General features: G+C 39.6%; 1 protein-coding gene across 2 annotated transcripts in view; it reads left to right on the top strand.

Annotated features, from left to right (window-relative positions):
* brpf1 (bromodomain and PHD finger containing, 1) overlaps positions 1-21,959 on the top strand; it is a 32,729-nt gene extending 10,770 nt beyond the window's left edge. For both annotated transcript variants that reach the window (XM_017468669.3, XM_017468671.3), the window contains exons 3-16: positions 1,420-1,609; positions 4,501-4,788; positions 5,485-5,972; positions 7,267-7,441; positions 9,492-9,623; positions 9,725-9,853; positions 11,940-12,339; positions 12,443-12,733; positions 12,940-13,218; positions 14,637-14,784; positions 15,099-15,232; positions 15,307-15,422; positions 17,401-17,555; positions 21,167-21,959. In XM_017468669.3, the coding sequence (XP_017324158.1) occupies positions 1,420-1,609; positions 4,501-4,788; positions 5,485-5,972; positions 7,267-7,441; positions 9,492-9,623; positions 9,725-9,853; positions 11,940-12,339; positions 12,443-12,733; positions 12,940-13,218; positions 14,637-14,784; positions 15,099-15,232; positions 15,307-15,422; positions 17,401-17,555; positions 21,167-21,350 (3,109 nt within the window). In that variant the 3' untranslated portion in view covers positions 21,351-21,959. The remainder of the gene's footprint in view (positions 1-1,419; positions 1,610-4,500; positions 4,789-5,484; positions 5,973-7,266; positions 7,442-9,491; positions 9,624-9,724; positions 9,854-11,939; positions 12,340-12,442; positions 12,734-12,939; positions 13,219-14,636; positions 14,785-15,098; positions 15,233-15,306; positions 15,423-17,400; positions 17,556-21,166) is intronic.
* The last annotated feature ends 410 nt before the right edge of the window (positions 21,960-22,369 follow it).

The following is a 22,369-nucleotide window of genomic DNA, read 5'->3' as shown; positions in this document are numbered from 1 at the left end:
TAATTTTATTTATTGAAACAAAAATGTTATCCAATACCAACTGGGCCTGTGTGAAAATGTATTTGCCCCGGTAGTTCCCCATAATTCCCCAAATCTATGAAACTGCATCAATAATGGGGTTGAGCTGGACTAGACACAACCTGGCCTGATTACTGCAAACCCTGTTCAATCAAATCAACACTTAAATAGGATTTTTTCAACAGAATGAAGTTGGTTAAAAGGTCTTACCCAGTAACACGATATGAAGAGTTACAAGCTATTTCAAAGGCTCTAGGACTCCAAAGGATCACAGCAAGAGCCATTATCTCCAAATAGAAACATTTGGCAAGTAGTGAACCTTCCCAGAAGTGGCTGACATTCCACAATTCCTCCAAGAGCACCGCAAATACTCATCCAGCAAGGCACAAAAGAGCCAAAGACAACTTTAAAGGACACACAGGCCTCTCTTGCATCAGTAAAGGTCACTGTTCATGACTCCACTATCAGAAAGACACTGGGCAAACACACCTTGATGATCCGCAAACCTTTTGGGAGAATGTCCTGTGGGCTGATGAGTCAAAAGTGGAACTGTTTGGAAGACAGGGGTGCCGTTACATCTGGCGTAAACCAAACACAGAATTCCACAAAAAGATCATCGTGCCTACGGTGAAGCATGGTGGTGGCAGTGTGATGCTTTGCTTTTTCAGGGCCTGGTCAACTTGCAATCATTGAGGGAAACACAAATTCTGCTCTTCAGCACAAAATCCTAAATGCGAATGTCCGGTCTTCAGTCCGGTAAGTTGAATGCAAGCCCAACTGGATTATGCAGCAACACAATGATCCAAAGCATAGGAGTAAATCCTAGTCCTAGAAGTAAGTGAGAGAACGATCTCCAGTCTCTCAGAAGTGTTTGGTTACAGTTATTGCTTCTAAAGTTGGCATAACCAGATTTTAAGTTTGAGGGAGCAATTAGATTTTCCCATGGGTGTTGGATAACTAAAGCAAAACTGTATTGTGTGTTTGCCTTTGTTTTATGTTGTGTTTTGTTTGAAGCTCTAAAACTATTTAGTATGAGATATACACAAAAACAGAAGAAATCAAGATGGGGCAAATACTTTTTTATAGCACTGTATGTACTTCTAATTATATATCCTGATATAATGCACACCTGCCAGCCAGCCAGAAACAGTATTTTTTGTGGCAATAATATAATTGTCCTAAATGTGTTGTGGCTGCCAGGAAATTTAGTTGTTATTAACACTACAGCAGATATTTATTTAGTTACAATTCCTGATAAAGCAACTGTTTCATCCATAGATCAATCATATTAATTAATGATTGTATTATATGATATTGTATTAAAATTTTTAAAACCCTCCTTTTTTTTATTAGGTTATAAATGGTCGAGTCATGTTGTGGTGGCTTTTCGCCCTCTCACAGGTACATAGATAAATCTGTGGAGGAGCTGGACGAGGAGGTGGAGTATGACATTGATGAGGAAGACTACATCTGGCTGGACATTATGAATGACAAACGGCGTAGTGATGGAGTGACGCCGATCCCTCAGGAGGTGTTTGAATACCTGATGGATCGGTTAGAAAAGGAGTCCTACTTTGAGAGCCACAACAAGGTTTGACAACCTTTTTGTATGATTGTTTTGCCATATGTACACACAGGAAGATAAGTGATGGCAACTGAAGCCACCAATATATTTGATGTGAGCCAAGGAAATTAAGTTAGGCCTACATTTTGGAAAACACATTTTCTACTTTGAAAATGTCTGATTGGACATTTAGACCTGAACAGAACGGTTAATTTTGTAGCGCTGACTCCGAGAGCCACTTCTTCCCGATTGCTTTAACAATTAATAGCTCTGACTGTCTGCTCTTGGTCTGAGCCCTGGGTTTCACCTGTGAAGACTACATTTTTTTTGTTCAAAAAGATAAACCAAGATGAAGATCAGAGAGCTATCTATGGGAGAAAAAGGGAAAATCAATCAGAGCCATTGCACAAACATTATGAGAGCTAAGAAGAAAAGCCCCAAACCAACCTCCAAAACAATCACCAACAACCTCACAGGGCAGGGGTGACGGTATCACGATCCACCGTTCAAGAAAATTTCAAGAGCAGAAACATAGAGACCATACCACAACACGCAAACCACTCATCTGCAGTATGAGTCGTAAAGAAATACAGAGATGAGGCACAAAAGTTCTGGAATGAAGTTTAACCTCTGCCAAAGTATGGAGAAGAAAGAGGATCCGCTCATGATCCAAAACATATGAGCTCATCTGTGAAACATGGTGGAGGTAGTGTCATGGTTGGGCTTGCATGGCTGCTTCTGGAACAGGTTCACTAATCTTTATTGATGATGTAACTCGTGAAGGTGGCAGCAGAATTAATTCAGAAGTTTACAGGAACCTTCTGTCTGCCAATTTACAGAGATGCGCATCCAAGCTAATTGGGAGGAACTTCATACAGCAAGGCAGTGACCCAAAATACTCTGCCAGCTCAACAAAGGTCTTTATCAGGGGTAAAAGTGGAAGGTTTTAGACTGGCCAAGTCAGTCACCAGACCTTAACTCAATAGAGCATGCATTTCACCCCCTAAAGACTGATTGGAAAAACACCCCAAAACAAATAAGAACTGAAAGAAGCTATGGTATAAGTCTGGAAAAGAAACACAAAAGAAGATTGCAACAGTTTGGCAATGTCAGTGGTTCACCAACTTGATGCAGTTATTGCACAAGGGATATGCAACCAAATATTAAGTGTTATTTGCTTTCATTTACTTTAATTTTTCATTACTAAATTTAGCTCACCAAAAAATTGGGTGGTTTGCCATCAAAGGTGCCATGCTCCAAGTTGTTTAACACGTCTGGATGTAAATGTCAAGAAATGAAAGCTGAAATTCAGGTCTGTCGTCTCATATTCATCTTTTGATCTCAAACCTAAATGTCATTAGTGTATAGTATGTAGAAATGGCCTTATATTATAATATTGGCAATCATTCTAACTAGAGACGCACCGATACTAAATTTCTCAGCCGGAACCGATAACCGATTATTCAGAGTGATATCGGCTGATACAGATAACCGATACCGATAGTTCTGCCTTCTTTTAAATTAATCATAATTAATTCCACAATTCTGAAAAAAATGCAAATGAAACTTTTATTCTCTCCATTTCAGCAAGTTGTTTCACAGTAACTGGTCTCATAAACAGAAAACACACGACTCTAATTAACATTAACACATGAACTGAATTCTGACGATTAAAGTAAGATTTCTTCACTTATTGATTATTAATTCATATTAACAGAATTAATTGACTAAATTCTAAAAAACCTCCTGTTAGACTCACATTCACTCACCACAAACAAAAGCATTTCTACTTCATCATTGAACTTCAATCTGGTAATATATAATGTCAACTTTTTTATACATTAACTCATTAATATTAACTCGATATGAAATACACTACTGTACAAATATGTTTTTCTGTGCAAAATATACTTTTTTGTCCACTCATTTTCATTGAAATTTTTCACTGGTGTACTGGCGCTTTAATTCGGCGCAAGTAGCGCGGAAAAAAAAAAATCAAAATTAGACTCGACGCAGAAACTCCTGCTTCACTGCTGCAGCGTCCGGTGTAAAATTTTGGTGGTGCAGAGATGACAAAGATTACAAACTGCAGTTTTGTCGTCATTTCAGACAAGAGACACCTTCTTTACACACAGCACGAAATCGATGTGTTTTCCCGCCCTCATTTGATTGGCAGGATATAATCAGCCCTGATCATGGGATGTTTTTAAATTTTTTAAATCGAAATGACAAAGCGTTGGAATTAGAGATGCACTGATGTATCGGTCAATGAAGGCGATTTTTCACGTTATTGGCCGATACATCGGTGCATCTCTAATTCCAACGCTTTGTCATTTCAGTTTACACGGTGACTTGGGTAGATGCTCAAAATGGAAGGATTTTGTGTATACATGTAGTCGTGTAATTGTTTATGGTGTGTAATTTATATGGTTATGTTGTGTGTGAAGTCTATCTATCTATCTATCTATTTATTTATTTATTTAGCATTTTTGGAAGGATTCTCCAGTGTCAGCTCTTTGTGACAATCAGAGGTAAAGCTGTAACTGTTTAAGTTTAACCCAAACAGGACGGTCTTCAGGACACAGCACTGAAGGTGCCTTTTATTTGTCTTATTAACTTTGAGAGCCTGTTGAGGGAATGACAGTTTATAGATGCTAGAACGAGGGCAATGACGGGAATTAACAGTTCTCAACATTCCACGAAACCATGTAAATCCACTATAAATGACTAATCATTCTTTAATAAATGGAAATTTGTTACTGTTGGCAAATTGATGTGGTATAAGTGGAATAACAATGTGCTGTTATTGGAAAATAATCATAGTGTAAGTAGAATTTCTTAACCTTTCAGTCCCTCTCTCTCTCTCTCTCTCTGTCTCTCTCTCTCTCTCTCTCTGCTCTCTCCTATCACCGGATCAGGGCGAGCCGAATGCACTGATTGACGAGGACGCTGTGTGCTGCATTTGCAATGACGGCGAATGCCAGAACAGCAACGTTATCCTGTTCTGCGACATGTGTAACCTGGCCGTGCACCAGGAGTGCTACGGCGTGCCTTACATCCCAGAGGGCCAGTGGCTTTGCCGTCGCTGCCTGCAGTCACCCTCACGTGCCGTCGACTGTGCTCTATGCCCTAACAAGGGTGGAGCCTTCAAGCAGACTGATGATGCTCGCTGGGCACACGTCGTGTGTGCGTTGTGGATACCCGAGGTGAGTGTGTGGTGTGTAGGCATACTCTGGCTCATGTGTTTAGATAAGTGGAATAATGATGCACTTTTGATTATGAAAACGTCGGACTGACACATTTTTGTTGCATCGCCTACTCCTACTTTGTAACGCTGTCTAAAAGCATGCAGCAGTGCACAGTTTGTCGGTGTGCAAAATGTGTGAGTCTGAGGAAGCCGACAGCTATGATATATGATGAATGCATTATACCCCCACTTCCTGTCTTGCATGAACATGCTGTGCAATGATTACCATTTTTGTCTTTGAATATAAATTCACTTTACTGGTGGTCAGGAAATATTTTCATTTACCAAGATTAATACAAAGTTTGACCAGACTGCTTAGAAGCAGTTGGCCTTTTCAATATGACTGTCACACTCAAGACAGCATAGTTCACTGTATTGCTTAAATATTTTGTTTGGTAAATTCATTAAAAACAATTACCCATACAGAATAATGGGTTTACTTCTCTGCCATTCTTATATACATTATGGCCTGTTGCATGATATTTCGCATGCCAAGCCAGCACAACAAAAAAGCTGGGTGTTTTATAGTATGCAATATTTTTTGCAATTACAGTAAGATGAAGAAGCACCGTTATCCTGTTATAGTGACAGTCAGACATCTCTGTTTTGGCAAATTTGAACCATTTCCCATCTGTCCGTTCTTCCTTTACTGCAGGTGTGCTTTGCCAACACGGTCTTCCTGGAGCCGATCGACAGCATCGAACACATCCCGGCGGCGCGCTGGAAGCTGACATGCTACATATGTAAGCAGCGAGGCGCTGGCGCATGTATCCAGTGTCACAAGGCCAACTGTTACACAGCTTTCCATGTGACGTGTGCACAGCAAGCCGGGCTCTACATGAAGATGGAGCCTGTGCGCGAGACTGGCGCCAACGGCACCTCGTTCAGTGTGCGCAAGACGGCTTACTGTGACGTTCACACTCCACCCGGCACGGCCCGTCCGCTGGGGGGTGGAACCGGGAGTGGCTCCTCTCTCAGTGAGGCAGAGGACGAAGACGAGGAGGACGGTGGTGGAGTCGGAGAGGAGCGGGCCAAAAGGGCAAAGGCCAAATCGAGGCGGAAGCTAAAGAGGGCAAGGAAGATCCTAGCAGAGAAGAGGGCGGCTGCGCCTGTGGTGTCTGTGCCATGCATACCACCACACAGGTGTGCTTAATGTTTGTGTGATTCACTATATACAATGTATGTATATACAATGTACAATGTGCTGTCATTGCTTCAAAAATGGCATTCCAGTTTTTTCTTGAAGAGGTATAGAGGTTGACCGATAGTGCATTTTACTGATATTGGTAAAAAAAAAAAAAAAAAGCTGGGCAGTATCTGCCGACAACCGATTAATCAACAGATAGCTTTTAAAATCGATACGGAGTGAAAACATAACACGCAAAATGAAATATTGCTGAACTTTATTACAAAAATAAACAGTACTGACTGCACCATGAAAATGTACTGTTATTTTTTTAATGAAATATATATTATCTATTAATAAATATTAAAAAAAAAAAAACATATACATCCAAACTGAACCAAAAAGTAACACTCCAAATAACAAAAAAAAATAAAGACATCCAAAATGAATCAAAAAACGCTTAAACAAATAGCACAGCAAAATTTGTCAGAGGTAGTTTTTATTCTGCCTCTAGAGACCGCTCTCGTACTGTATAATGACGGCGGACAACGGACGCAACCGGGAAAAGTTATCCGTGTGGATTTCTGCCGATAACTTATGTTCCAGCAAACGGTTTTCAGTGCCGATTAATCGTCAAAACAGATCAATCGGCCGACCTCTGATTTAGTATACCGCAGGCAGAGCATTTTCAGTAGTGCTACTTATGTATTTCTATCAGATAAACCAAGTAGGGAGGAATGTTTGCTTTGTAACAAACAAAAAAGTAAATTATAATCATAAACTTTAATGTTTAAGATTCATTTTTATTTTTTGTTACCATTACTTCAGTTCAGCATTTCTTACAAGATTCAAGACCTACAAAAAAAAACAACAACAACAAAAAACAGCTTTAGCTTGTCTTCATGCAGGTATTTAGTAGTTGTGGGTGTTTTTTTTTTTATTATTTATATATATATATATATATATATATATATATATATATATATATATATATATATATATATATATATATATATAAAAAGTCTTTTGAAACACAGAGTTAGGCCAAACCTCAAATAGCTTCCTATTTAATAGGAACACTAAATATGGGATAAAATAATAGAAAATGCACAGAAACGACTGTCTCTAATGAAAGCTTGTTGGAAATTATTAACCGCTTTTATATACGGTCACTTCTAGGAAGCATTTTTGTCGTCACTGTATAACTAATTCACCTGTTGCTGATTTTCCAAAGTCCCATTTTTTTTGTTCCTCTGCATTGTCCTTTATCTCTCCTCATCCCCGACTCTCTCCCTCATTCCATCTCTGTAGGCTAAGCAAGATCACGTCCAATCTGACAGTACCGAGGAAGAGTCAGTTCATGCAGAGGCTGCATGCCTATTGGACCCTAAAGAGACAGAGTCGCAACGGTGTCCCTCTGCTGCGGCGCCTCCAGACACACCTACAGTCCCAACGCAATGTGGAGCCTGTTCCTTCTATAACCACGGTTTGTAAACACACACACTTATATAAGCCTAAAACTGTTTGTACTGTAATAATAGTCAGTAGAGAAATGCAAACACACGCCCTACATTTGCAGGTCTTTTCATTCCGACGAGCTGTGCTATTTCCAAGCTACCTGTTCAGTCTGTTGATAGTTTGAGGCTGGACTACAGCAACTCACTGCTGTCAGTTTGTTCATTGCTGCATTTCCCTCCACTGGTTTCCTGTATCTTGTTTACAACACTGATGCATGCTTGCAAAGCCAATAACAGACCCTGTCTAGCAGAAGACCGTTATCAAACCCCGTTCGGTGCCAGTCGCTGGCTTGATTTAACGAGCCATCCCTCAAGACACAAGGAAGTCATGCATCAAGCAAGCTTTTCTATCCTGGCACCCAGGCGGTGAAATGTAGCTTCCCCAGGCTGTACAATCAGCTGAGGACAAAGACTGAACAACTACTTCTTCAATAAACACTCAAACGAGTACTAAATTTAGGGAGGGAACCTTTTACCCAAACTCCTCTTTAGCATGGTTTTAACTTAAAGGGGTCATAATATGATTTTTAAACGTTCATTATTTTGTTTATTGGGGGAAATAGAATAGGTTGGCATGTTTAAAAAACGCATCGTTTGTCACACAGTGTACATTATTGCAGTACCTCTATTCCCAGGCTGCCTGAAACGCACCGATTTCTCCAAAGCCCCTACTTCCGAAAAACCCAGAGTGCTCTGATTGGCCAGCTGACCCGTTGCGTTGTGATTGGCCAAAAACCTCAAGTGCGAGTCGGAAATGTAACGGCACTTGGGTTAGCTTCAGCCTCCATGGCTTCTAAAGCAATTCTAAGCTCCTAAGCAACATGTCGTCGGTTTACCTTATCAGTTCGAGCCCGAATCAGATTCAGAAAATGCGGATGATCAAGCGGAACCAACTTTACAAACACGACTTGATCAGAAAGTTTCACAGTGGTAAGTGTTTAAAAAAAATAAAAATTTTGTAACTCTCACCGTTCAGATACGATGTAAATTCCGACGCGCCACCGTCAGGCCTAAGTATGCTGTGTACACAGCTTCTGTGATATATCTTCATGTGACATATCTTAGGAAAGCTAAGATTCTTGTGATTCAAATGATATAAACCATTTCAAGATACAATCACAACAGTAGCTACAATCAAAGTCTCTGTCAGACCACCGACATACAAACAAACATTTACAATAAATGTTTGTAACTTTTATTGTAACTTAGCAAACTTTAGCTAGCACGTTAGCAGAGGTCTACAACTGAGCCACAACAAAAAAACTCTGCATTTGAACAGTCAGTAGCAGATACTTCATATTTACATGTTCTGAATCAGAAGCACAAGATTGTCTGAGCAAAGTGGGAATTGCCCCACTTTTCAGGAGTAGCCTTTGTGTGTAGCCTGTGTTCTCCCAGGTTCAAGAAGCTGACCTCTGTAAAATGTGCTGTGCACAAGTAAACGTATGGGTTGTACTGCTCAGGAACAGCGTTATAAATAAACAGTAACCACTGATTGCTATTTTCGTCCGTTTTCGGCAGGCTAAACGACAGGGTTTTGCTTTCGCTCTGAAACACACAGCGCCTCCGCGAAACACACAGCGTCTCCACGATTATGCTAATAGTGCATGCTGTGACGTAGACGTGTTACGGAAGTAATATCTGGAAAATAAATCCCTTTATGGGAGACGGAGCTTTGTGACTTTGCAGATCTTATTCATGCACAAACCGACACCTTACACACCCAAAGAAAAGGAAAACATTAAAAATCATCATATGACTCCTTTAATGGTATTGTTAGATGCTGACCTATTTCTTCTAACATGAAGTTAAGGGGTTTTTGTGTTGTTGTTTTTTTAAATGAGAAGACAATGTACTGGATAAGGATGCATGCTAAATGCAGTAAATGTAAACTGTAAGCAAACATAAGCTCTATGTAAGTCACTGCAGTGATAAGTCACGAAAACCTTTACTTTAAAAGAAGTATGAATCAACCGAATGTTTACTTGTGCGTTGTGTTAAAACCTGCATGTGGTGCAGAAAGATGGCGAGGAGAAGCATACAGCGCTGAAAGAACAGCTGAAAGCATGGCAGAGACTCAGGCATGACCTGGAAAGAGCCAGACTTCTGGTGGAGCTCATCCGCAAGCGAGAGAAACTCAAGAGGGAGGCGGTGAGAGCCTGTTTCTAAAATCCTGCAGTTAGCTTTTGTGATTCTGAAATTTTGTATGTAAAAAAAATAAATAAAACCCCACTGTTTTGTACTTTTTGTAGCTGAAGATTCAGCAGTTAGCCTTGGAGATGCAACTTACTCCATTCCTGGCATTGTTGAGGAGCACACTGGAACAGCTGCAAGAGCGAGACACCAGCAATTTCTTCACTGAGCCTGTGCCACTGAATGAGGTACACACATACAAAAATATTACTAGTCAGCTTAAGTTGATTATTTTTACTGTTTCATCTTTAGGAATAGACATAAAGGATTTTATTATTCACCATCATAAGGCCAGACATCCTGCCAGTAGGGAGTGTATACGGTCTTGAAAAAATAAGAAAAAAATATTAAGTACACCCCATGGAATTTATTTTTTATTACATATTTGGACTAGCAAACATTTGATCCTCTTTGAAACAGTGCCTATTAATAAATGATACACTATATCAAACAACACAACATTTTGTAGTAATTTTCACAATTTAAATGAACTAATTCCATAAAATTAGAATCAGGTGTTCAAGGTTGGGTGCCAGTAATTAGAACCTGCTTAGGGAGTGCAGGTGGAACCGGTCTTATTTATACCCCTCTCATATCTAGTGTCTGGTGTCCCTTTGTAATTGAGGTGTGTGATGTCATCATGCCAAGATCTAAAGAGTTCTGTAAGGACTTCTGAAAAAAAGGTTGTGGATGCCTATGAGTCTGGCAAGAGATTTAAAAAGACCTCCAAATTATTTGAAATGCATCATTACACTGTAAGGAAAATAATCTACAAATGGCGCAGATTTCAAACAACAATTTGTCCAGGACTGGCCGTTCCAGCAAGTTCAGCCAAAGAGCAGACCGTCTGAGGCAAAATGAAGTCTCCAAGAACCCCAAAACCTCACCACAGGATCTACTAGTAAGTCTTGCAACTGTTGGTGTCAAAGTGCATGCTTCTACAATCAGAAATAAATTGCACAAATTTGACCTGCATGGGAAGCGTGCCAGGAAAAAGCCTTTGCAAGACTACAGTTTGCTAATGAGCATATTGGTAAAGACCAGGCCTTTTGGTATAATGTGCTCTGGACAGACAAATCAAAGATAGAGTTGTTTGGCCGCAGTAACAGCAGACATGTTTGGTCCAGACCAAAGACAGCATTTCAGGAGCATTTCACCTCATACCAACTATGAAGCACGGTGGTGGAAATGGTATAGTTTGGGGTTGCTTCACTTCCTCAGGGACTGGACAGCTTACATTCACTGATTCAACTACGAATTTCAAAGAGTGCTTGAACATAATGTGAGGTCATCTGTCCAAAAGTTGAAGTTGAACCGAAAGTGGACCTTTCCAAAGGATAATGATCCTAAGCACACTAACAAATCCACCGAGGAATGGCTCAAAAAAAAAGAAATGGAGGATTATGGAATGGCCTAGTCAAAGCCCGGATTTGAATCCCATTGAAATGTTGTAGAGGGATTTGAAACGGGCAGTACATGCAAGAAAACCCTCAAACTGAAACTGAAAGAATAAATTCATGGAAGAGTGTTAAAAAATTCCAGCAAGCCTGGTGGACAATTATGAAAAACGCCTACAAGAAGTTATTTCTGCTAAAGGGGACAATACTAGCTTCTGAGGCCAAGAGTGTACTTACTTTTTCCACAGAGGAATGTCACATTCATTGATATTTCTGATGAATAAATGATTGAAAATGCTCCTTGTGGTTTTGTTGATCAAATGTTTGCTTGTCCAAATATGTCAAAAAAAGCAATGAACAATTTCCATGGGGTGTACTTATTTTTTTATTTGACTGTATATATTTTTTTACTGATTTTATTTGGATGTAGAGTATAACTAATACCAGGATAATAATGTCAATTATCAAATACTGGTGCCTCAAATATTCTAATGACTGTGTCCACCATATATTTAGAATATAGACTTTCAATAGACAGAAAAAATATGTGGTCTTATGGGTTGTGTAATGATAAAGTCTGCCTGCAGCTTACTAAATTCAATGTCTTAATTCTGTGTGTACGCAATAGGAGTTTGATCATTTACCAGTATTTTTTAGAACAACAAGTCTTTAAAAAACATATTCTAGCATTTTCCTCTCAGCAAATAAGCGAATAGCTGCTAAAAGCAAAAAGTTGTACGCAGATACAATGATAGAACAAAACAGTGAAAATGGATGTACAGTTATTTGTAATGTTCCACTTTTTTAATTGCGCATGCTGTGTATCTGACACATAAATTCACATGTATACAAATGTGTGTGTGTGTGTGTGTCTCAGGTCCCTGACTACCTGGATCACATTGAGCGGCCCATGGATTTCCAGACCATGTGGACAAGTCTGGAGTCGCATCACTATCTTAGCTTCGATACGTTCGAGGCCGACTTCCTGCTTATCGTCAACAACTGCCTCAAATACAATGCCAAGGACACTGTGTTCTACCGGGCAGCATTGAGGCTGCGGGAGGCAGGCAGTGGCATCCTGCGACAGGCTCGGAGACAGGCCGAGCGAGTTGGCTATGACTTTGACACAGGCATGCACCTGCCCCGAGAGCCCAGCCCCGAATCTCCACGTGAGCGAGAGAGAGAGAGGGAGAGAGAAAGAGAAAGGCAGCGGGAGAAGGAGAGAGAAAGAGAGCAGGACAGGGAAAGAGAGAGGTCCCCTTCTGTTAATGAAGATGGTAAGTTGCGCCTTGTGGTGATCTGTGGAAACGTAGTTTTTAGTAGTATTTTTTTAGATTCTGACTGATGATCTACTGTTTCTTCTGTCTCCCTGTATCTCAGACCTGCGGCGTTTGCCGCTGGAGGAACAGTTACGGGTCTTGCAGGCACGTTTCGATGATGTCAGCTCGGGGAAGCACAGCATCGGCCGCTCGCGTCGAGCCAAAGCCCTGAGGAAGGAGATGACAGTCATTAAGCGCAAGCTAGCGCATCAGCGAGATGGTGGGTCAAGTGGGGGCAACCGAGAATCAGGAGCATCCGGAGAGCGTGGCTCTAACCTTGCACACCATGCTTCAGGAGCCACGTGTCATGACGAGGGAGGAGAGAGCAGCAGCCAGGAGATTAGTGGAAAAGGTGGGACCAAATCTGTGCACACAGTATAGCAGTATGTAGTTTTATAAGTGTAATTTGACTGATTCCTTTCTCGACTCTGTAATTTTTGACATGCACTTAAGTTAATAGTCTGTGAACAAAAATTTTTACCCCATTTTGGGAAATGCATGCTAAAAGTTTTCAAACTACTCTTCTCTGTCTCCCTTTATGACTTTCGCTCACACTAGATATCACAGCTGCTGCCTCTACACTGGCATCTGAAGTGGGCCGCCGAACCTCGATCCTCTTCTCCAAAAAGAACCCGAAAGCCACAGGACCTCCGAAGCGTCCAGGCCGCCCCCCTAAAAGACGTGATGCAATACACAACTCTGGCGCAATGGGCTCCAGTCCTGTAGGACCTCCACAGCTCCCTCTGATGACCACAGCACGTCAGCGCAAGAGACCACGAAGCCCTCGCTCCAGTTCCAGCTCCGAGAGTGAGAGTGACAATGATCATGTGGGCCTCGGTATGCACACACATACAAAACTAATACAACAAACGGTCATTGTTACTGCATCTGTGAAGTCCCCAAATCGTAACTTTTTTGATTTTTCTAAAAAAAAAAAAGAGGCTTTTTCCAGTTTTCTTAAAACTTGGGAAACATTGCTTTATTAAATGTTCCCGTCAGATTAAAGCAAAATGCACATGTTCTTTAGATTTTAAATTAAATAGAAATGTCCATATGTTACAGTTTAACTCTTTAAGGGTGAAGTGTTTGATGGTTTCCCATTAGGTTCAGTTTTAATGGTGTATATACGAAATCAAATAGTTTTAAATTAAGCATAAGATATTGAAAGTTTGATGTCATCTACATTACCAGTCAAAAGTTTAGACACACTCATTCTTTATTTTATAAATAATAAACACACACACAATGTAGAATAATACTAAAGTCATCAGAACTGTGGAATAACACAAATGGAACTATGGGAATTATGTTGTGATTAAAAACTCCAAAATAATTTAATATTTTAGCATCTTCAAAGTAAACTGAATTTTTGCCTAGAATTTCCAGAAATGTATTCTTGGCATTTTCTCAAACGATTTTGAGGAATTCCACTGAGATACTTTTTAAACAGTATTAAAGGAGTTCCCACCTACGCTGGACACTTACCGGCTGCTTTTTGGAATATTTCGCTCCAAATCATTCTTTAAAATTTATTTTATTTTATTTTTTTGGTAAATAAGTTTTCTAAGGAAAGAAATGAATATGTTGGCACAAATTATATTTTTGTCTACATCACCGATTTACATTTAATCATACACCTTGAGATCAAAAGGTTTTTAAAATCATGAGAAACATTTCAGTCAAGGGTCTCCAATCTTTTGACCGGTGTGTATGGCTAATGTGGATGCATTCTTGGACAAAATGTATTCATTTCATTATAGCACTCTTATGTCTTGCTACTAATTGTAAGCTTTGTAATGATTTAAAATGATTTTGTTAAGCTTTGCTCCCCAATACTGTCTAATCTTTTTTCAATGCTACATAATTCCTGTCATGGGTAATGATATAATATTTCTTTTCTTTTTTGTAAAAAGAAAAAAATTGTTTACCCGAAATATGTGACGGTATATTTAAATTTGGCCAGCATAATTAATCTTTCTACACAATACTGCATTGGTCCCTGATCACTATGTCAAGGTTTATTTTATGCTAATGCTCACCTGGTGATCACATTATCCTTTAGTAATTTGAGTGGGCAGCATGCACACATATTCACATGCTCATTCAGATTTAGGGGCAATTTAGCAATCCAATCTGGCTACCTTCATGTTTTTGGGAGAGGAAATTGGAGAACCCAGAGGAAAGCCACACAGACACAGTTGTGAATAATCTCTGTAGAAGTGGTTTGACAAGGTTATCTTCACATTATCTCTCAGGTCTGCCTAGCAATGGTTTCGATGGTGGCAGTAAGCCTGTGACTGAGAGTTTCCTGGTGTATAGGAATGAGCCACGTTATCCCCGCTCCAGCTCTGACTCAGAGTCTACAACCAGCAGTAGCAGCAGTGCCGCCTCTGACAGAACAAGGTATACACACACCACAGCTAGTGTGTATATAATCTATAACCTTGTAGTGGGAGGTTCGACAGTTGATCTGGTGTACTAGTTGTAATCCTTCTTAAGGTATGGATTTTATCCATACTGTTATACTGGTATTAAACATTTTACTGGATTAAACAATGTATTCTTCAGCATATTGGCTAGTCATGTGATGAAGAGTTGTAGAGCCCAAAATACTGTCAACATATATTTGTATTGATGGGGGGGAAAGCATAGTCTCTGCTAATGGATATATCTCATTCTGAGCCTTCTCTCTATCTCGGTCTTTCTCCCCACATTAGTACCACTCCTTCAAAGCAGGGCCGTGGGAAGACTGCATTCTCGCGCTCAACCTTTCAGGAGGACAGCAGTGAGGAAACCTCTGGAACAGAGAATGACTCCTATTCAGTGGGAGGGACCAGAGGAGTTTCACACTGTGAGTATAGCTACACGCCCACACACACTGATGGTCACAGAACTGTGCTCATTAATATGTGTCTGCGTCTTCAGTGGTGCGAAGCCGGAGTAGATCAGGTTGCTGGATGGGCCCAACGGACTACACCACCCTAGATGCCCTCGATCTCGTATGGGCCAAGTGTCGAGGATACCCCTCTTATCCTGCTCTGGTACATCTCACACATAAGCACACAGACTTACTGACTCGTATAATGGAAAGAAAGGATCTGCTCATGATCCAAAATATACAAGCTCATTGTTCATTGTCATGGCTTGGGCAGGCTTGTCTGCTTCTGGAACAGACTAATCTTTATTGATGATGTAACTAATGACGGTAGCAGCAGAATGAATTCAGAAGTCCACAGAAAAATAAACAAACATAAATAAATAAACAAGTCATGTGTGATCAGGATATTGAGATGTGTTCAGATATTCAAAATCACCTCTGAGCCACTGAGTGTCGCTGTAACAGCAGGTTTGGACATGGGTTGCATTTTGTCTGTGACCTAACAATCATTTACACCAATTTGAACAAACAGACTCTCCAGTAGACTAGTATACATTAAATATCAAAATGCCCTAAAGCTACAATATAGTCCCCTCTAAAACCGTTGGAACGGCAAGGCCACCTTGTTTTTTCTTCTTCTCCTTCTTTTTTTTTTTTTTTTTTTTTTTTTTGCTGTAGATTGAAGACATTTGAGTTTGATATCAAAAGAAGAATATGGGATGAAAGTTTAGTATTTCAGCTTTTATTTCCTGGTATTTACATCTAGATGTGTTAAACAGCATAAAACACAGAGACCACCCACTTTTTAGGTGAGCAAAAATATTGGAACACGGAACCGACCACTGTTTCTTGTTACCCAGGTGTGTCCTGTTAGATTGATTATTTAAACAATAATTACAACCCCAATTCCAAAAGAGTTGGGACACTAAGTTAAATGTAAATAAAAACAGAACACAAGGATTTGCAAATATCATAAACCCATATGTTATTCACAATAGAACATAGAAAACATATCAAATGTTTTAACTGAGGAAATGGACCATTTTAAGGAAAAAATAAGGTAATTTTGAATTTGATGGCCGCAATACGTCTCGATAAAGTTGGGACGGGGTCAATAAAAGGCTGGAAAAAGTAAGTGTTACTAAAAAGAAACAGCTGGAGGTTAATTGGCGACAGGTAAGTAAGATTATTGGGTGTAAAAAGAGTATCTTAGAGAGACAGAGTCTTTCAGAAGTAAAGATTGGCAGAGGTTCACCAATCTGCAAAAAACTGCATCTACAATTTGTGGAACAATTTCAGAATAATGTTCCTCAACGTAAAATTGCGAAGACTATGAATATCTCATCATACAGTACATAATATCATTAAAAGATTCAGAGAATTTGGAGAAATCTCTGTGCGCAAGGGACAAGGGTGTGAATCAATATCACATGCCCATGATCTCCGAGCCCTCATTCGCCACTGCATTAAAAACAGGCATGATCACTGCATGGGCTCAGAAACACCTCCAGAACTCATTGTCTGTGAACATAGTTCAGTGAGACACAAGCTTTTTGTAGTTATTGCAAGCAAGGGATTAGAAACAAAAAATTAAGTGTTATTTACTTTCATTTACTTCAGGACTTTATTTTTGCTAATCTAAAAATTGGGTGGCCTGGTACAAAAGGTTCTATGTTTTCTGATGTTTAACACATCTAGATGTAAATACAAGAAAATACCAGAACCTGAAATCCTACATCTTGTATCTTTTGATCTCCAACCCAAATGTCTTTTTTTGTATAGCACAAACAAATGAACTGGCTCTGTAGTTCCAATAGTTAAAAAAAAAAAAAAATTAATGGAGAAAAAAAAAATCACTATCGAGTCATACGAAAAAATACATTACTATAATCTCAAGTTTCTAAGAGCTGTTCTGACTCACCCTGGCACTTCTCTAACAGTAAGTCAGAATCAGTGCTGTGTCAGGAAATGACAGGAAATTTGTACACGTATGTCAGCTCAGACGCATCAAACAATCACAGCCGAACTATGTAAAACGAAAGAAGTCCAACCACAAGATTAATTACAGTTGGGTTGATTACTATATTTAAGATGCAGCTGAAGATTTAAAAACATCTCTGTCAATCTCCTCTATCTCTCAGATTATTGATCCTAAAATGCCGCGGGAGGGCATGTTCCATAGAGGTGTGCCGATCCCTGTTCCCCCTCTGGAGGTGCTCAAGCTGGGGGAGCAGATGACCCAGGAAGCACGGGAGCATCTATTCCTAGTGTTGTTCTTTGACAACAAGAGGACTTGGTGAGTTAAATCATAGTCATATTTTAACACTGTGTGTGTGTATGTGACCTTTCACAGTTGCTCACTAGAGCAACCAATACAACATAAGCATACACCATGAACAGAACAACTACAGTCCCTCCAGAAAGTATTCACCCCCTAATGATTATTTCTCTTTTTGCAGTATTGCAACATCCAATTTAAAAATGTGATCTTTTTCTGTTCCTTTTGAAGTGACTCTCTAAAGAAATAAAATTATATATGCATTTGCCTTGCACCGTTGGGGTTGAGGGATTGAAACCCGCCTCTGCCCTGTGCTTCGGAGGTTTCCTCTGGGTACTCCGGTTTCCTCCCCCAGTCCAAAGACATACCTTGTAGGCTGATTGGCATTTCCAAATTGTCTGTAGTGTGTGTGTGGTTGTGTGCGATTGTACCCTGCGGTCGGTTGGCACCCTGTCCAGTGTGTTCCCCTGCCTTGTGCCCCCCCATGAACTTGTGTAGAATAAGTGGTATGGAAAATGGATGGATGGATTTAGATGTCCTCAAAATTTTTTAATCCTTGTGCATCCTTATGGACATTTTTGTCTTTTTCAGGTTTTCTTTCTTCATTTTTTTTTTTTTTTTTTTTAAATCATTTTGTCTGTGTTAATGCAAACAGCATAACTTTTGCAAAAGGTGTGTATTTTTATTGGAATTTTCATATTTCACACTTATTTGCTTTTATAAAACTATTTTAAACTAGGTAAATAACAAAATAGTTACGCTCAGGACCTGAAGGACAAAAATGTCCCCACTGAAACCCATTCAAACTGCAATATTTAATCCCCGTGACGTTTATGCATAAAATCATGCGTTCTGTATTAATAGGCTTTTATTTTGTTGAAAAGGTTTCAAAACATTGAATTTTAAAGAAGAATCTGAATTGTGTAGTATTTTCTCAGGTTTAGCCTCTGGGGAAAATCCATGCTTTTCCTTTTTTCTGATTCTGCTGTATTATAGAGCACTGCAGACCAACTGAATAAATGATGCAGCTATAATTGTGTGGGTGTGTTTGTATGGATATCAGAGTTGTGCTTTGTATGTATGTACTGAAAATGATGTGTGTGTGAACAGTTTACAGAAAGAGATTACGTTGTACTGGAAATCACAAATCCCACCCCATGTATATGAGTCAAAGGTTACTGCGCTTTGAATATTTTTGCATTATGTAAAGAAACCGGCATTTAAATGTTTGATAATTGTGATCAGAACTGATGCTGGTAAAAAAAAAAAAAAATCAAAGTCAGATTTTGTCACATGCCTTAGAGCAAACTCCAGGCATGCCTTTACGTTAGTCTATCTCAGAAGTAGCTTCTTGGCTACACTCCCATAGAGGCCAGATCTTTGAAGAGCTGATGATGATGTTCTAATCTTGCACAGGTTCACCTATTACAGCCAGTGAGCTCTGTAAACCCCTTCATTGTTGTAGCTGGTGTCTAACACACTTCTCTGACAATTGCTTATCAGCTTCTCACTTAAGGCAGGGGCGTATCCACAAAGGGCCGTTGTGGGTGCAGGATTTCGATCCAGTCAAGCAGGAGCCACACCTGATTCGACCTGTTTAATTAGTTGCTCTTGGCTTTCAAAAGACTATCACGTGTGGCTTCTGCTTCCTCATTGGCCCTTTCTGGACATGATTGGACACCCCTGACTCGAGCGGATTTTTAATTTTTAAATGATTCTGAGGACATCTTAATAATTTTATTATTTTATTCCTGCAGAATCATTTCAGAAGGAGCAGAGGGAAAAAATCCCATTGTAAGAAAAATAACGAACGCGTGATGTGGTGCTCCGCATTGACACAATATAGACAGTTGTTTCTGGGCTCTATTTTCTCTTTCACTCTCTCTTTCTCTCTCTCTCTCAACATTTCTAAGACAAAAATGCTTGTTGTGCTTTGTGGTTTCTCAGTAACATAAGACCTCCGCCTTGAAGATTTCCTTCCACCCTGCTTTACCTCTGACTGTCACAAAACTCCTGCCACAAATGTTAAATAAACATCTCCTTGCAAAAATGCTTCAAAGCAACGGATGTCAACAGTCAATTTATTATTAGCCTTAAATTATGTGGCATGTCCTTCGTACTGTCCCTGTGTGAGTTGTTATTATAGATACAGTATTGCGTTAGAATGAGCGCATTAATATAAACCTGGGATTTGAATTACAGCCAACACAACAACCTTTCAGAGCCGTTTTTATATAAAAATGAATCAACATCTGACCAGTCAGAATCAAGAATTCAACAGTGCTGGGGAATGATTGACTATAACAAATGTACCAACAAAAAAAAAATAAAAAAATTTGCATGTGTTTTGCACATTTGATATCAGTTTAACTCAACTGTAATAGTGACTACTAAGTAAACAAATATGGAATAACACAGTGGGTTAAAACATAAGAATTCTTAAATCCTGGTATTTTAAAATATCAAATTAACCAGCTTGCACTTCAGCAAGCCAGAAGGGAAATGCTGATCAAGCTCTACAACATGGCGTCGCAGCCAAACTTTCTATCCTTTCAACTCTGATTAGTGATTAACTCAGTATATTTGACCACTTATTAATAATAAATAATCATAATATTGCTGAAAAAGAACCACAGAAATCAAATTCACAGTCATGCTGACATTACCTTGGGTTTCCAAAAAATGTTATGTAATCTCAGCTCCAACTACCCCCCAATCTCTCCAAACCCTCCTCCCCCTTGCCCTCCACTTCACTTTTGATTGTGGTTTCTTGATCGTGCTTCCAGGAAGCTTAATGCAATATTTTCCAAATGACTGCCTTTGAATCATCTGTTGTGTTGTACCGTTTATGACTAGGATTGCCTACACATGACGCCAAAGGGACATGTTCTCTAAATTCTGAGAATTCACTTTCTTTGATAAGCCTTGAAGACCAAACCTTGTTTGGTCTTCATGACTGCTTTTTAAAAAAAATTTCAAATCAGTGGTTAATTGGTTTTACCCTCATACCACAGTATCTCAGTTAACTGTAACCAGAATCAGAACAAACTAATTGTCCATTTACTGTATTTTCATCATATATACTTGTTGAATTGTCTCATTGTTATATAACAGAATACTGATTACAGGAAATGATTACTCGCAGGTTTATGCATTTTCAAGCACAGAACTCGGAGTGCAGGTGTAAATTTAACTAATACTTAAATAACCGAGAAGTCCATAAATAAACGCTAGCAAAACCGACGGATCATACCCAGAGATAATAGGGAAGTAAATAGTCATTTCCACTGTTGCTTGCATGACTAATTCTTTGAGAGACATAAACTATTTTTTCATCTGTTTTGTTTGCTTTTCATGATTTACGAAGTCTTTTAGGTGTTGTTGCCATTTGAACTTTTGTAAGACATGGTTCTTTCACACAGGATGTTGAAGTAGTCAAAAAAAAAAGAGCAGTAAATAGGGCAGAGGAAACAAGTGTGACACAAAGTGCTGAAAAGTATCAAATGAAATGGAACAGTGTGGTTTGAAAACGTGCCTAAACTGTCATAAACTGTGTGCAAGTGTGGAGAAATTGTGTGAGTGTGTGTGTGTGTGTGTGTGTTTTAACTGTTTTATCCTTTTGTGTGAAGGCAATGGTTGCCGCGCTCAAAGCTCGTACCTCTGGGTGTGGATCAGGAGCTGGATAAGGAGAAGATGCTGGAGGGCAGGAAATCCAACATCAGGAAGTCGGTGCAGGTGGCGTATCATCGCGCCATGCAGCATCGTAACAAAGTGCAGGGTGATCCCAGCAGCGACACGAGCGATAGTGACTGAAACACACACACACACACACACACACACACACAAGCATACATAAATAATTGTGAGAAAGCATGCATGAACACCTGATATGATTAACTATTTACACAGATGTGACATGCATCACTGATTCACACACAAAGATGGTATGTGTACCTAGGTTTACATTGATGGATGTCATAAAGACACACACACAAATTCCAACACAGTAATCCATCTCTCTGGTGCTAAATATCTTTGGGCATGGTGTTCGGTGTGTATTGTGTTTTGTCAAGTCTCTAGTCTGTATGTGTTTAAATATATAAACTGGTAGATTGTGTAGAGTCTCTTCTCCATGCCGGAAATAAAAGCGAACGGAAACACACTCGCAGTCACACACCTCACCTCACACTACATTGTTCAATGGAAATTGGTGAACATGTCTGGAAATGGACAGCTTAATGATGGAAATAAGAGTTATCGAGCTCATGAGTCATGTGAGTTTGTATCAACAATCACCAACCCGACTCCAACAGAACCTACAAACATAGCACAACTTTCATGGTCACACCTTTGAAAGAAGCTGATCAACACAGTACACAACAGAAAGTAGTTCAAGTGAAACCAGCCTATACAGATAAATATGAGCTATATGTGGGAACTGTGTCTGTGAGGAGGGAGAGAGAGAGAGAGTGAGTGTGTGTGTGCGTGCATGTGCATGTGAATGTCCACATATGCAGGCTTATGTTGCAAATTGTAAGATAGAAATACTATCTGCAGTTGTGTGTGTAAGAGAGAGGTTGAGGGTGTGTGTGTGTGTGTGTGTGTGTGTGTGCGCGCATGTGTGAAAGGTGAGTGCGAGACACAAAGTGTGAGTGAATGGTTGTGGATGAAATTGAGATGTAAGTTAATGCACAATGTGCTGTCCTCACTTTAAACAGAGGATGCAGCTAATTCCAGACTGAAGAATCATTGTTTATTTATTTGATCACACAAGCAACCCCCCCATCCTTATGTGCACTCGCGCACACTACAACACAAATACACTCACACAT

This window comes from Ictalurus punctatus, chromosome 5 (assembly GCF_001660625.3).
Source record: "Ictalurus punctatus breed USDA103 chromosome 5, Coco_2.0, whole genome shotgun sequence".
In the NCBI taxonomy this organism is placed as follows: Eukaryota; Metazoa; Chordata; class Actinopteri; order Siluriformes; family Ictaluridae; genus Ictalurus; species Ictalurus punctatus.
This window is presented reverse-complemented; position numbering and strand designations above follow the sequence as displayed.